Source organism: Vipera berus (assembly GCF_964194415.1).
Source record: "Vipera berus genome assembly, chromosome: 8".
In the NCBI taxonomy this organism is placed as follows: Eukaryota; Metazoa; Chordata; class Lepidosauria; order Squamata; family Viperidae; genus Vipera; species Vipera berus.
In genome coordinates this window covers 2317285-2331457 of record NC_138211.1, presented here as the reverse complement: position 1 = coordinate 2331457, position 14173 = coordinate 2317285, and the positions used below count along the sequence as shown (strand labels likewise).

Genomic DNA, 14173 nt, shown 5'->3' with positions numbered 1-14173 from the left:
GATCTGGAAGCTTGCATGCCTCTACCAACAAAATGCTCAGTGCCTGACTTGATCACTCTCATAAAAGCAACATGTATATTCTTGCACTCTGTTCAAATAAGTATGTATATTTTTCCAGCGAAGTGATAATCATCTAAGTTGAATTCACCTTAGGGTGGTTTTTTTTTGTCATGTTTCCTTAAGGAAGTAAACAAACTTATGAACCCCATGCCAATGTTTCTGCTCTCAACTAATCAATGTGCATGTTTTAAGATTTCATTAAATGAAGACGTGTGTTTTATTTGATCTGTTTTCTCTTTTTTCATCTTTTCCTTCTTTATGAGTTCAATTTGTAACTTTACTATTTACTTTCCTTTAATAAACTGTTATGAAAACGTTCAGTAAAAATATATTTTTTTAAAAAAAAAGAACTCCAGAACAGCACTTTGAAAGACAAAAAAAGGTTAACTGCCCTATTACTAACTTAACAGCTGCAGCCATTCATTTAACAACTCTGGCAAGAACAGTCGTAAAAGGGGGCAAAACTCATTTAACAACTGTCTCACTTTGCAACAGAAATGTTGGGCTCCGTTGTGGATTGTAAGTCCAGGACCATCAGCATTCATTCTTTGGAGGAAAAGGAGGTAGGAGTGGTAACAAAAATAATTTTTTAAAAAAATCAGTGGCAGAGCTAAGAGTTGATCTGGGGAATTTTCCATGTTCTGCCTTATTTGCTCTGCAGCAAGCTGGGATTTCTGAGCTAAAAATTCCACTCAAAATTCCTGATCCTTCAACATGATTGTGAGGGTTTGATTTTGGTGCCGCTGTGATTTTATGACAGTGCAAGGTGAGATGATAGAACAGTGATAGCTGCTTCTCTTTATCACATTTATTCCCTCTGCTGTATTCAAAGACAAAGCGAGCTTCTGACATGCGTTTCTGTTCCAGCATCTATTCTCACATGCCTTGGGAGGGGGTGGGGAAATAGCATATTTTATTTCCCAGTGCATTTTTTGTAAAACACCGGCTGCAAAACAGTGACTCCTGGTGGATATTGGACAAAGACTACAATTTTGTTCCAGCTCTTCAATAGGAGCTTTTAAAATCTGTTTCCCCATTTCGCTACCATCTCTGTTGGCGCCACCGAGGCACTCCTTCCTCAAGCAGCTTTGCCAGGCAGAAACCGAAGTGTAATACGCACAAGAGGGGATCACAACGTGGGGAAGGATGTCCTGAGCCTGACAAAAAGTGATTTCGAAAGTCTTGTTAAGCATCTTCACTCATTTCTTTCTTTATTCCCAGAAGGACCAGCCCAATCAAGGAAGTCACAAATATTCCCGAACCAAAACTAATTTCACAGCCAGGAATGTGGCTTATATGTAGGGAGAGACAGTAGAAAAATCCTTTTTGTCACCAATTTTGGCTGGCCCACAACTGGCCACATTCCCTTCTCCATTCACGCAACCTGCTTCGCCTGGTTACTGACCCACCGGAGTTAAAACTAACCAAATTTAACATAGCACCTTCACACAGTCACACTCAACTTGCCAAATTAGATTGTGTAAGCCAGTGTTTAATGTTCAAACATGGTGTAGACTATTATGGTTTCTAGTCATAAACTATGGCTAAACAAAGCAGCATATGGGGAACACCTCAGACAGATCAAAGGCACTAGAGTAGCACTCGGTCAAATGACTGACCAAGGCAGAGTTTCTCAGTTTTGACAATGATGGACCAAGGAGCAATGGAGGAAACTAATCCAGGAGAGAAGCAACCTAGAATTAAGGAGAAATTTCCTGACAGTGAGAACAATCAACCAGTGAACAGCTTGCCACCAGAATCGTGGGTACTCCATCACTGGAGTTTTTTAAGAAGAGACTGGACAGCCATTTGTCTGAAATGATGTAGGGTTTCCTACCTGAAATATACACACACATATACACACACATATACACACATATACATATACATATACATATACATATACATATACATATACATATACATATACATACACAGGGAATATCCAACTGTACTATAAAGGAATGAGGCATTAATTGCCTTTTAAAATAACTCCCTTCTCCCTAATAAGGTTATTTGCGCCCCAAGGGAGCAGCTGGGGGCCAGCCACCCTTTCCTCTCCATCTGGCAGTCCCAGGTGTTGGGCCACCTGCAACCCACCTGGAGCAATGGATGCCTCGGTCCCCGGCTGCTGCCCTAAAGGCCGCACCTTAAGAGACAGATAATCTTTATGAGTCTTTTCTTTGCCTACACCCAGCACCAGCCTGACTCCTAATTCAGAGCAGCTGAAGTCTTGTAAAGCCCCCATTCCATCAGGAATGCAGTGTCATCATATTGGGGGGGTTACACAGAGAAGGTCCTTCCCATCTATAGAAAAGTTGACCTCAAGAAATGGCTCCCACTGTTTACCTGGTTGTAAAGCATAGGGCGCCCTTCCACCTTTAGTGAGTACATTCAGGATGGCTGAAACTTACAGAGAACAGAGGAGGGTAACCAATGATCACTCCCTATAACAGTGATTAGAAATATTGTTAAAATTGAGGAACCTCTGGTGCATGCTATCTTCTTCTGCCATTCACGACCACCAGCTTCCAACAGGTCCTCGTGCCCCCTTTTGTTTTTCCTCCAAATTCTTTCCCGTTTCCCTAGCCCCTTGAATTCGAACAGATCTGGATGGAGAAGGATGGGACTTCTGCTGTTTTCATTTTTAATAAATATAACCTTGAATTTGTGGTCCTTTGAGTTGCAGGTCTCTAGACCTGAGTCTGATGTCCATTCTGAATCCTATCTTGAAGGACATGGAACTAAAGTGGTGAAGCCTTGTGAAATTAAAATGTTTGCTCCTTTCATCTCCAGCTAATCCTGCCCACCAACATGTGTGCCATAACTTTAATAGGAGACCATATTTATGGAAATTTGATCCCTGGTTTACAAACCCTGCGAAGGAGAAGGCCGAGGCTCAACCAGCCCCAGTTGTGTCATGAGGACACAGCACATTGCAGGCCTCCTCCTGGTCATTCTTTCTGGTGTCTGCAGAGCAAAAATGCTGCCCCAGGGCATGCTCTGAAGGTCAGCTGTGTCTTCAGAAATGACCCCAATCCTTCTGCTTGAAGGAGAAAAGCAAAAGATATCTTTTCCTTGAAGGGGAATGAGTGCTGCAGGGATGCCAGCCGAGATAAAACTGCAATTTTCAGGCGATCCTATCGGTGCAATCAGAAAGCCAGGGAGATAATCAGAAGCAGAGGCAGACAGAGGCAGATGAGTAATTGTCCCATGCTTTGGCCCCCAAAATGTTTGTGCATGTGGATGGGTGTGTGAGAGAGAGGGAAAATAAACATCTCTGAAGGGAATAATTGATAGCTGTCATCCACAGACAATCTGGACATTAAGCAAGCTATTAAGCAAGGTCAGGGGTAGCACACACATTCCTGAGACCTCAAGGTCAACGGTTAACTGCAAATGTCAAGGGGAAGATTTGCAAGACAAACTTTTCAAAAAATGCCCACGGGAGATTTGTTGCTGTCTTTTTAAGTTTAATCTCTTACAAAATGTGACTTAGGTAAAGAGAAGGGTATTTTCCCCCCAAAAAAATATTTTGCTTTCCTAAGTCACTTCTCTCCCACTTAAAACTGCTGGACTTTTTGAGTCCAGTGGAATACAGTAAATATTTATATACTTTTAAGTCCAGTGTTTTGTTTTGTTTTGAATGGCTCTGATTAGCTCTGGTATTTGCCCAGCAGTTAAAGGCAAGGCTGTTGGCTTGTCTTCAGCAGGAACGAATATTTGCAAAAGGTGAAAGTCTGCAAATCTTCAAAAAAGGGTGGCCAGGTTGTGGTTGAACCCCAGGCAAAAGCTGGATGGGAGAGCTGACATGTAATGGTAGTCCTCACCTTACGACCATGATTGAGCCCCAAATTTCTGTTGTTAAGTGAGCTTTGCCCCATTTGCAATGGTCATAAATAGGAACCAATCGCCAAGTGTCTGAATTTTGATCACGTGACCCTAGGGAAGCTGCAACAGTCACAAAGTGTGAAAAATGGCCATAAATTACTTTTTCCAGTGCCGTTGTAACTTCGAACAGTCACGAAAACAACTGTTGCAAGCCGAGCACTCCTTGTAGTTGATTCTTCCTAACTTCTCCGGCCTACTTCTAGGAAGTACTCTCTTACTACAGGTAATCCTTGACTTACAACCACAATTGGGGCTGGAACCTCTGTTGCAAAGGAAGGCAATGGTTGAGAGGTGCCCAATATTACAAATTTTTTTGATGCGGTTGTTAAACAACTCACAGCAAACAAACTTCTGAAGTTCCACTGAATGATTGTGCTCCCTGTCAGGAAATTTCTCCTTAGTTTCAGGTTGCTTCTCTCCTTGATGAGTTTCCATCTGTTGCTTCTCATTTTGCCTTCAGGGGCTTTGGAGATCAGCTTGGCTCCCTCTTTTTTGTGGCAATCCTTAGATCAAGAGTCTGCAACCTTGTCAACTTTAAGACTTGTGGACTTCAGCTGCCAGAATTCCTCAGCCAGCTATTCTGGCTGAGGAATTTATCAAGGTTGCAGACCCTGGCCTTAGATATTGGAAGACTGATATCATGTCATCCCTCGTCTTTCTTTTCATTAAACTAGACACGCTCAATTTCTGCAACCGTTCTTCATATGTTTTAACCTCCAGCCTTGAACAGGGTTACTGGTGCCCAGCCACACGGGCTCAGTCGGATGCCGTTCTGCAGGATGGATCTGACAGTTGCCATTCAGCGTCTCTGACGCCATGTTTCTTTCTCTGACAAATGACAGCCAGGCCTTCCTTTACCACCGCTCAAATTCCCCCTGTAATCAAAGAGCCAATTGTGTGTGTGTCTGGGCTGAAATCCAAGCCCACCCCCTCCAAAAAAAAGTGTGGGGGTAGGAAGAATCTTAAGCCTTTCTTTTCTTTACGAGCCTGCTCTGCTGGGCTCTGGGGTTCTGCAAACACAGCTCCTGCCCAGGCTGTTGTATTGTACACACGATTAAAAAAAAAAAACTCAAGAGATTGAATGCTTGGAATGTCAACAGGGAAATGAACCCAGAGCCTTTGCTGAATGCTTTTCTTCCTTTGGCGGGATTCGGCTTGGTCGGGCCCTCTCTGGCATTGGGCAACGCTGCTTATCTGCAAGCCCATATCTCAACCCCCACCTTCCTAGAGCCACCAAGATCAGGCTTGTCCACTTGGACTTATGGGGACAGAAATACTGGTCTAGTACTTGGGGGATGGGGGAAGGAATAAGGTCTCTGCCCATTTTACAATCCTGGAAAAGATTACTTGAAATGAAAACCTGGCCTGGCCAGAGAAGGAGAGCGGAGTTGAGTAGAGCTACTAGAAGCAGACTACAAGCTTCTGGGCAGCTGGTAGCTTTAGCAGCCATGACCTCAGGTTTTTCTGCAGATGATGCTTCTCCTTTCTCCTCCTCCTCCTCCTCCTCCTCCTCCTCAGAATAACAGAATGAGCTTCTTCTCCTTCTCCTTCTCCTCCTCCTCCTCCTCCTCCCCCCATCCTTCTTCCTCCTACTTCTCCTCCTCCTCCCTCCTTGTGTTTTCCTCCACACCAAGTGGACACAGCCCAGATTTTCAATAACGATAGAAATCCAGACACATTGGATCCTAATTGATGTGTTCTGTGTAAATGTCTATGGATATATTTACCCATGCACAAACACAAAAGGCCACCGTATCTTCCTTACTGTCCTGAAAACTAAATATCAAACATTCAAAGTAAAAAGAAGAAGAGATAAGAACGCCAAGATCTATCTTTTTTTTCCAAAGGTAGAAAAATGCCATAATTCAAAGTGGGGAGTTGCCACAGCATAAACCAGCTTCCTTCCACTGAGCTGTTTTGGGTTTCTAAGGAGGAAAACTGAACTCCGTGCCATGGAATCCATAACCTCTAACCAAGCAAGGGCTTCTTAATTGCTCAGCAAGAATTTGGTTTAGAGGTATGGAAAGAAGAATCTGGGCTTTTGGTTGTCCTGTCTGCAATCCCTCCAGGCTTCTGCCCCTGCAAGAACTTGAAGTCCCACCTGTGGGGCTGCAGAAGCTGTCTGCATTTTATTGATCTTCTTTGTTTCCAAGCCCACTGAGATAGAAGGGACCTCTTTGCAGGAGAGACATGCAATATTTAATGGCTAAGGAGCTGTTCGTGAAAAGTGAAGGGCCATGGACCTTCCTGGTACTAAATGGGCTGTGGGAGGATCAGTTGTGTGGCTGAAGGTTCGTTCTCCGAGCTTGTGGGTTGATTTCCAAATGTTTCATTACTAGGCTAGGTAACATCTTCAGCGGAGTTTGGGGGATGCCAGTCTCAGTGTTCCTCTGTTTATATGGGCTTTGTGTGGTCAATAGGGAAGTCGTGTCAGATGAGGGTCTTCTGATGGGTCAGGTGTGGATTGCATCAAGTGAGGGTCTTGCGATGGGTCCTAGCCTGGTGGAAATCAACCCACAAGCTTCAGGAATGACCCTCCACCCTCATCTTCCACCTGAGCTACAGACATTGGCCACCATCACGAGATCAGTTGTTTTATAGTGGTTAAGGGTTGGGTGGAGACCGCCAAGAGATGCCAGATCTCCAGTGTTGAGAAACAATTGGTTACACGAAATGTCAAACTCATTCCAGGACTCAACCCTGCTTCAATGGACTCTTCACTTTTACAGTAATATTAGGTTTTCCCCAAAATATTGTCTGTTCTTGTTGCTATGACTATGGGGGAGGAATTCGTTTGCCAATTTTTGACCACTGGGCTCAAAAGATCTGCACGGTCATCTCAACAGGAATTGGGGACCACATTCTTGAGGCAGGTTTTGTCATTCCCACAGTGCAGTTGTCCAAGAAGGAAGAAGGCTGTTTCTAGTTGCAAAGTTCTGGTTGCAAAGATTCAAAATTGCAGCTTCTTTTCCGAAACGGATCCTGGTGTTTCTATCCCATGTTTCTGAAACTTTGAAAAAGAGAGCAAGAGAAGCTGAGGATCACCTAGAAAGGACAGCGAAAGATAGAGAGAGAAGGAAGGAAGGGAGGGAGGGAGGGAGGGGAGGAGAAAGGGAGGAATGGAACTACAGAGAAGCTCTCTCGGCTAAGAATCCAGTCTCAGAGTCCTTCAACTGGCAGGTTGTTGTTTAAATCATAGGTGTCATTCGTGTCATCCTGCAGAAGTTTCTCAAGCGTCAGAGGAGGCATCTCCTTCCTGGTATCTTCTAATGCTTGGGGGAGTGGATCAACTCCTGAAATGGGAAGGGGGACAAACTGGGGGGCAGAGAGGGCCATCGAAGCCGGCTGGTATTGCAGGGAAGTGGCTGGTAAAGTTGGGATAGGCTGAGTCCAGGGGAAGTAACTCAGGGGAGCCTGCTGGTCAATCGCATCCAGATGAGGCACCACAGCTGGGCTTGAGGCCGACCGAGCCTGAGGGACAAATAAAACACACTCTTTAGCTAACATCAACATGCTAGAAAGGGGAGCTGCAAGGGGGAGGAGGAGGAGGAGGGGGAGAAAGAAGAAAGGGGAAAGGAGAAGGAAGAGATAGACTGTGGGATGGTTAGTGCTCCTGAACTTGGTTGTTTTCTTGAAGACCCTTCATTACCCATGTTAGGTAGTGTCATCAGTGCTAGAAAGGAGTAGAGTTTGGTCTTTGTCTGTATACTAGTGGCTTGCCCTGGTGATGTTACCTCGTTGGGTAATGAAATGTCTGCAAGAAAATAACGAAGCTCAGAGAGCACCAAGGACCTTTCATTCTTCACACAATTCAGTGGCAAGACTCACTAAATGAATGGAGAACCTATCAAGGCAGGAAGATGATTCTGGGGCATTGGCTGGGAGCCCAGAAAATACAGAGGTTAAGCCCCCTTTTATCTGATTGTGTCTTTTAACCTTGAACACCCAAAATCTATCAAAGGAAAGGGCAAGGAGTTTCATTTGAGAACCAGCTGCAGAAGACAGCAGAACTATCGTGGTGATTAATGAGGACAAAACTTGAAATATGTCATCCAGGTTCTCCCTGCAGATATTCAAATGTGATATTCAATATTCTGAGTCCCGAGACAGAACAATGCAATTTATGGCAGTCTTTAATTGCAATCAGTGCCCAAGTTGCAGTTTGGAACCGCGAAGCTCTTTGTTCAGGCCCACCCAGGGCAGAAACTGGACAATTGTGTGACCTCTCTTTCCCATTCTTTTGGGTGTTTTTTCTCTGAGCTGCAAACAATAATCACTGAAGGATGCTTTACCTTCTCACCCAGACCCTCTTCCTTTGGTCACCACCTGGGCTACAATCTGAAGCGAAGAAAATTTGCATCCAAAAACATCGTACTCACGATGGTCCTCTAAGAATTTTGATGTCAAATATTTACCAGCTGCTCAAAGCTTTGCAGAATGTTCATTGCATATTTCTTAGGGGTGTTTCACACCCCAGGATAATTAATTCCCCTTGCTGGTATTTGACCTAGTTGCAGTATTGACAAAAGCAGAGAGGCTATCCGACCGTGTGCAATTTTTCTTGAGGCAAACCTCTGAGCAGTTGAATTGCAAATAACAGAGTTTGGAATCCCCTCTAATGGAAGAACAATGAAGGAGTGTGTTGCTACTTCCAAAACCTTCTTTGGTGCCCTGTGCTGGCATTTCCCCCCTTCACGTATCCCATGGCAGAAACAGAACAATGTCACAATTGCACATCTCCATCAGGGAATAACACAACCAATAGGAGGGTCATCTCACCTGACTTAAAGTAAGCCTTGCTCTGTGGAGCAGTGATGGCGCAGTGGTTAGAAGGCAGTATTGCAGGCTAACTCACTGCCCCCAGCCAGGAGTTTGATAATGCTGACTCTGTAAACCTCTCTGTGAAACGGTATATAAGTCTAAGTACTATTGCTATTGCTATGAAAGACCTTGTGTGGTTTTGGGTCACCACATCCATGATGCACAAAGAGAAGATTTCCACCCTACCTCCCACCCCTTAGTGGAGAAGAAGCCAATGGTGATATGGAGGGTCCCATATCAAACTCACCCCAAAGTTTGTGATCAGTGGCTGGGAGGTGTAGGTCAGCACCGAGGAGGTCCCCACAAGTGTGTAACTGGGGCAGACCGGCTGAACAAACATGTCCGCCGTGTAAGGACAGCTGACCGCTTCGTGAGACACGTAATCCGGGGACGTGGTCCACTGTGTCAGAGGCTGCAAAGTGGCCGGGGGTGGCTGACTCAACCACCCTGAATAAAGGGCTCCTTCCTCCATCAGGGGCAGCGAAGAGGTGACCACATCTGTCTCGGAGTAAACTTGACCTTCACAAAAAGAGAGACATGGAAAAGGTGAAGATGGAGAATGAGAAAAGATATGCTTTTTTGAGGGGAGGAGAAAGGCTTCCCAAATTCTGAAATTCTTACCAGTGGGTGAGTAGGATGGAAGCGACTGGTGAGGGAAAAACACCTAAAGGAAAATCAGAGGTTGGTATTATTTAAGAGAGCTAAACCACAAGAATTACTCAGAGGCTGACTGGGAAACTATCAGTAATGCTCAAACGGCAACTCCATGTCAAGATTAAAGTCGGGGGGGGGGGGGAAGGCATGTGTTTGAGGAGGGTGGAAAACTCCCAAATGTTCACACCTTGGCCCACAACTACTTTTCATCGCTGTTACTGATGTGACCACATCTGGCTCTAATGTCAGAGGCAGTTAGAGCCAGAGGAAGTTGCTCATCATTCTAAAGCAGGGTTGTTGTTTTTTTTCAAAATTGGTCACTTGAAGCTGTGTGGAAAAAGTCCACACATCTTAAGGCACAGTGGTTGAGGGAATCTGGGAGTTGAAGTCCACACAACTTAAACCATGATGGTTGGGGGTTTCTGGGAACTGAAGTCCACACATCTAAAAGTTGACAAGCTTGAGAAACACTGCTCTAACGGGAAGTGGCTCGTGACAAGCCTGGAGGATCCTGTCCCAGGAGTGATTGTGGAAGGGCAAGGATGAAACGGTCAATAGCAATATGTCCACCCTTCTACCTGGCTGTCTCTTACCGCCATGCCTTCAGGAGCCACTTTGGCATTTTGAGCGCTGCCCCGTTTCCTCTTCAGTAACTCTTTTACCGGCTCTTTAACTCGGACGCCTTGGTAAGGGCGGGACGGCAGGGGCTGCTCAGCTGCAGAAGCTAGAAAAATATTGCCAGCGTTATTCCCCTCTTTAGTACTGCAAAGACGCTTCCTTTAAATCAGTATTTTTCAAACCTGGTAAGTGTAAAAGGGGTGGACTTCAACTCCCAGGATTCCCCAGCCACTCATGAAGTCCACATGAAGTCCAAATCTTGCCAGATTTGAAAAACACTGCACTAAGTCACAGTGTGACTGTTTGCAAGGCTTGTGCAGAGCCTCCAGGGCATCCTCTGGGAATTTTTGATTATTGTTGTGTTTTTAATTGGTTTAATTGAGTCCCTTGCGAGAGACAGGTGACTGTAGAAACTGAATAAATAAATCAATAAATAACAACCTGGGAATTATAGTGCAAACAAGGCTTTCCAGGATCAGGGGAGGGGAGGCTGATTCTGTATTTTATTTTTAAAAAAACAAAAACAAGCTATAAATAATTATCTGGAGGTAAACTCTTTAAAAACCAACCTTAAATCTTTGGACAACCTTCCAGTTATGAGGAATGTGGTATTATGCCAGGCATGGTGTAATTACCTTGACATTCCCAGATCATGTAAATTTCTAGACAAGAAGCCAAGTTACTCGAGCCATCTCTCTCTCTCTTTAAAATCAGAGAGTGTCTGTGATTTAATTTATTGACTAATCCATTCTACGGCACTGATGATGTTACCCAGTCGGGTAATGAAACATCTGCAAGAAAACAACCAAGCTCGGAGGCCACCATGGACTTCACAGTCCCCACCTTTCCAAGGAGCAGAGAACGGTAAAACCTTTAGTGAAAGGTGCCAACTTTCCATTGGCATCGCTAAGTTCCTTCTAAATTGTTTTCTAAAGGGACTTATTTCACACCAATCTTAGCCATTGCTCTTTAAGCCAACTTCCCTTTGGAAAGAGCAACTGTCATCATAAGAGGCTTTGCACGGCTGACTCTGTTTGAAGCTCAGTTCGGACTTTACACCCAAGACTTTGGCAGGTGACAACCTATCATTGTTGGTTTTGGGGTTTGTTTGTTTTTTGCTGTGCAAATGAAAGCAAACAGTTGTGTTCCTTTTCCCTCCCCCCCCTCCTCCCCCCTTGGTTCTCCAATATAATTGCACCACAATAACATTAAAATAATAAGCTTTTGAGAAGTTACAATGGAAATCTTTCTCTGTTTGTAGAAGCCCTTGAAAAGCAAACGTTTGCTTGATAAAGAAACAAGTACACACACACTCTCACAGACTCGCAAAAAATAAGTATCGTAAAACTTAATCCGAGTGTTTTATTAGCCAGCCAATTGGAGATCTTGGCTCCCAACTAAAACAATAAAAAAAATATTTTTAAAGGAATTGCGTAAAATGCTTTCTCACACCTTCCCACACATTGTCCATATCAAACAAACAAAAAAATACACAAGCAAGGTTTCTTAAATTTGCCCATGGAGCCAACTTATTCAGGAAATTGTTGAGCCTTTCTTAAATAGGTGTTGGGACATTTCAAAATTATAGCCTTTCACAGCTAGGTGAGCCATCAATCCTTCTTCCCAGAGGCACCTAGGAATTATAGAGTGCTGATGGGAACACCCCCAAACTATGAAGATTCTTTGGGGAAGTTACATTTCTAAAACATGTTCTAAATGCTCTATACAAAGTCCTGCACATCTTTAGTTCTGACAAAGCTACTACTCACTTGCAAGGAAGCCCACACTGCAATTTGTCTTCTCTTCAAGAAGATCAAAGGAAAAAATACCATCAAAAGCTCCCTTTCTGGTGGACTGAAGCAACATTCTATAGGTCAGGAGCTCATACCTACCATATTTTGGAACCAAGATACTTGCGTCCCTCAGGATTTCGTGTAAGCACCCAGATTATCCAGGAGGTATCCGTGATAGTCCATCACCCACAAATAAAAGCTGGTGCTTCAATTGCACCATCACAGACACCACCTTATTTGACCATATATCTATATATCTATATATCTATATATCTATATATCTATATATCTATATATATATCTATATATATATCTATATATATATATATATCTATATCTATATATATATATATATATATATCTATATCTATATCTATATCTATATCTATATATCTATATCTATATCTATATCTATATATCTATATCTATATCTATATCTATATCTATCTATCTATCTATCTATCTATCTATCTATCTATCTATCTATCTATCTATCTATCTATCTATCTATATATATATATATATATATATATATATATATATATGTATATATATGTATATGTATATATATATACCTCCGGAAGCCTTGGAGTTACATTTTCAGAGGATATACAAAGATCCCTCCTCAGTGAAGAAGATGGAGGACTTACCTGAATGGCTCTTGTCTGAAACTGAGTCCCTTACTGGTCAACTCAGGAGGGGGAAGACCCCTGGAGCTCATTTTAACCCTCTAGAACTACTGAAGAACAACACGGTTTGGTGGACTCCAATCATGACATCACCCTTCACTTATATGGACCCTACATTGTGGATACCTCTGATGATGAACACAGAAACACACAGGGCTCTGCTGCCACCCAAGGTTAAGATGTTGGTAAGTATTAGCTGGATTCATAAAATATACAAAACCATGGTTTGTTTAATCGCTGTATATTGAAAAAAAAACCAATTCACTTAGTTCCTCAGCATGGTCAGCCCAAGGCCAAATGAATTACTTTATGACTTGATGTCACCTTCTGACCCCAGATTAGGGGGTGGACAATGCCAGATGGAAATGTTAAAAAGTTGGAAGGGACATCCTCAGGAGATTGGAGGACTCTTCAGAATCTCTGAAGAAGAAGAGCAAATTACTGTGGGATTGTTGTCAGGAAAATGGCATTGCTGCATACAAGGAAGTTACTGAAAGTCCAACTCAGCTCAGCATGGCCCAATCATTGCCGTGAGCAAAACTATTAAATCATGTTAATCATGTTTACAAGATGGATTGGGACATTATTCCTATATCTGATAAAAGGAACTTGGCCCAGAGAAGTGGAGTAGACAAGCAAGGAGCCATGGGGTCATAGGAGGGGAGAAATGGAAAATAGCAGAAGGAAGCCCAAGAGATGAAACCGTTCTCAGGTCTGGGAACCAGCACGCCAGAGCAAGCCAGACAAACTGGAGGTAAACATGACAGGGAACAGGCAAACACTAGAGCAAAGTATCAGGAAGAAAAGCTTGAGTGAACTAGAAGATAGCAAAGTATTGATGGCAAGTAGTTGGAGGAAACAGCTGTTGACCAGCCACCTTCCCCAGCTTCTCACTTCTTCCTTCCTTTTTCAGAGCCAACTGGAAAGGTGGAGCAGTTATGGCTAGGGCTAATTTTAAGAGGAAGCTTGATAGCATAAATGCAAAGATGGCAACAGAGAGAAACCCATGCAACATCAGGAGGGAGAACACTCTCTTCTTGGACCTACTTGGAAGCTGTTTTGAAGAACATCTGAAGAACATCCATATTAGATCCATCCCGTGGATGCTGATTCCACACTAAGTTCTCTCCAATCCAGCACCTACTTCCAATCACGTTTCCCAGCAGATCACGTGCATGGCTTAAAGGCCATTGCTTTTGCCATTGCTTCTCTTTCCGCACCACCCCTGAATCTAGAGGCTCTACAATCTGAAACTCGAGGTTCTGTTTTGCCGTCATAGCTAGTTGCTGTTGAGAGCTGATTGTCTTGGATGCCCATCCCACAGATAGAAGAGTTATCCTGGGGTATCTCAAAAGCTCCATCTTAGGAGACCTAGGCAATGAATCTGTCTCTGACCTCCCTAGACCTTCTCCCTAGTTGGCAAGTGTGAGGTCGGGTAACAGGCTGAATCTGTGGGAAACACCTCCTGCCTCACAGCATTGATGTTGCCAACTCAGAGCTAAGTCAACAGGCCGAAGATCAGGTTTATTTATTTGCTTGACAACTGTCCTATCACCTCATTAGTAAGCCCGAGGCCCTTAATTTGACACCCTGTCCGATGCCCTGGCAGTGTCAATATTGCAGATCTCAGAGCTTGTCAAGTCCTGT

The 14173-nt window shown here is 43.7% G+C and overlaps 1 protein-coding gene across 1 annotated transcript; it reads right to left on the bottom strand.

The window, feature by feature from the left end:
* Positions 1 to 5768: 5768 nt before the first annotated feature.
* POU2AF1 (POU class 2 homeobox associating factor 1) lies at positions 5769 to 13803 on the bottom strand (the record flags this gene model as incomplete). Its single annotated transcript, XM_081333399.1, has 5 exons — positions 5769 to 7422; positions 9020 to 9291; positions 9394 to 9436; positions 10020 to 10150; positions 13671 to 13803. The coding sequence occupies 5 exons, from the start codon at positions 13801 to 13803 to the stop codon at positions 7111 to 7113; spliced, it is 891 nt and encodes a 296-aa protein (XP_081189525.1). The 3' UTR covers positions 5769 to 7110.
* Positions 13804 to 14173: the final 370 nt, after the last annotated feature.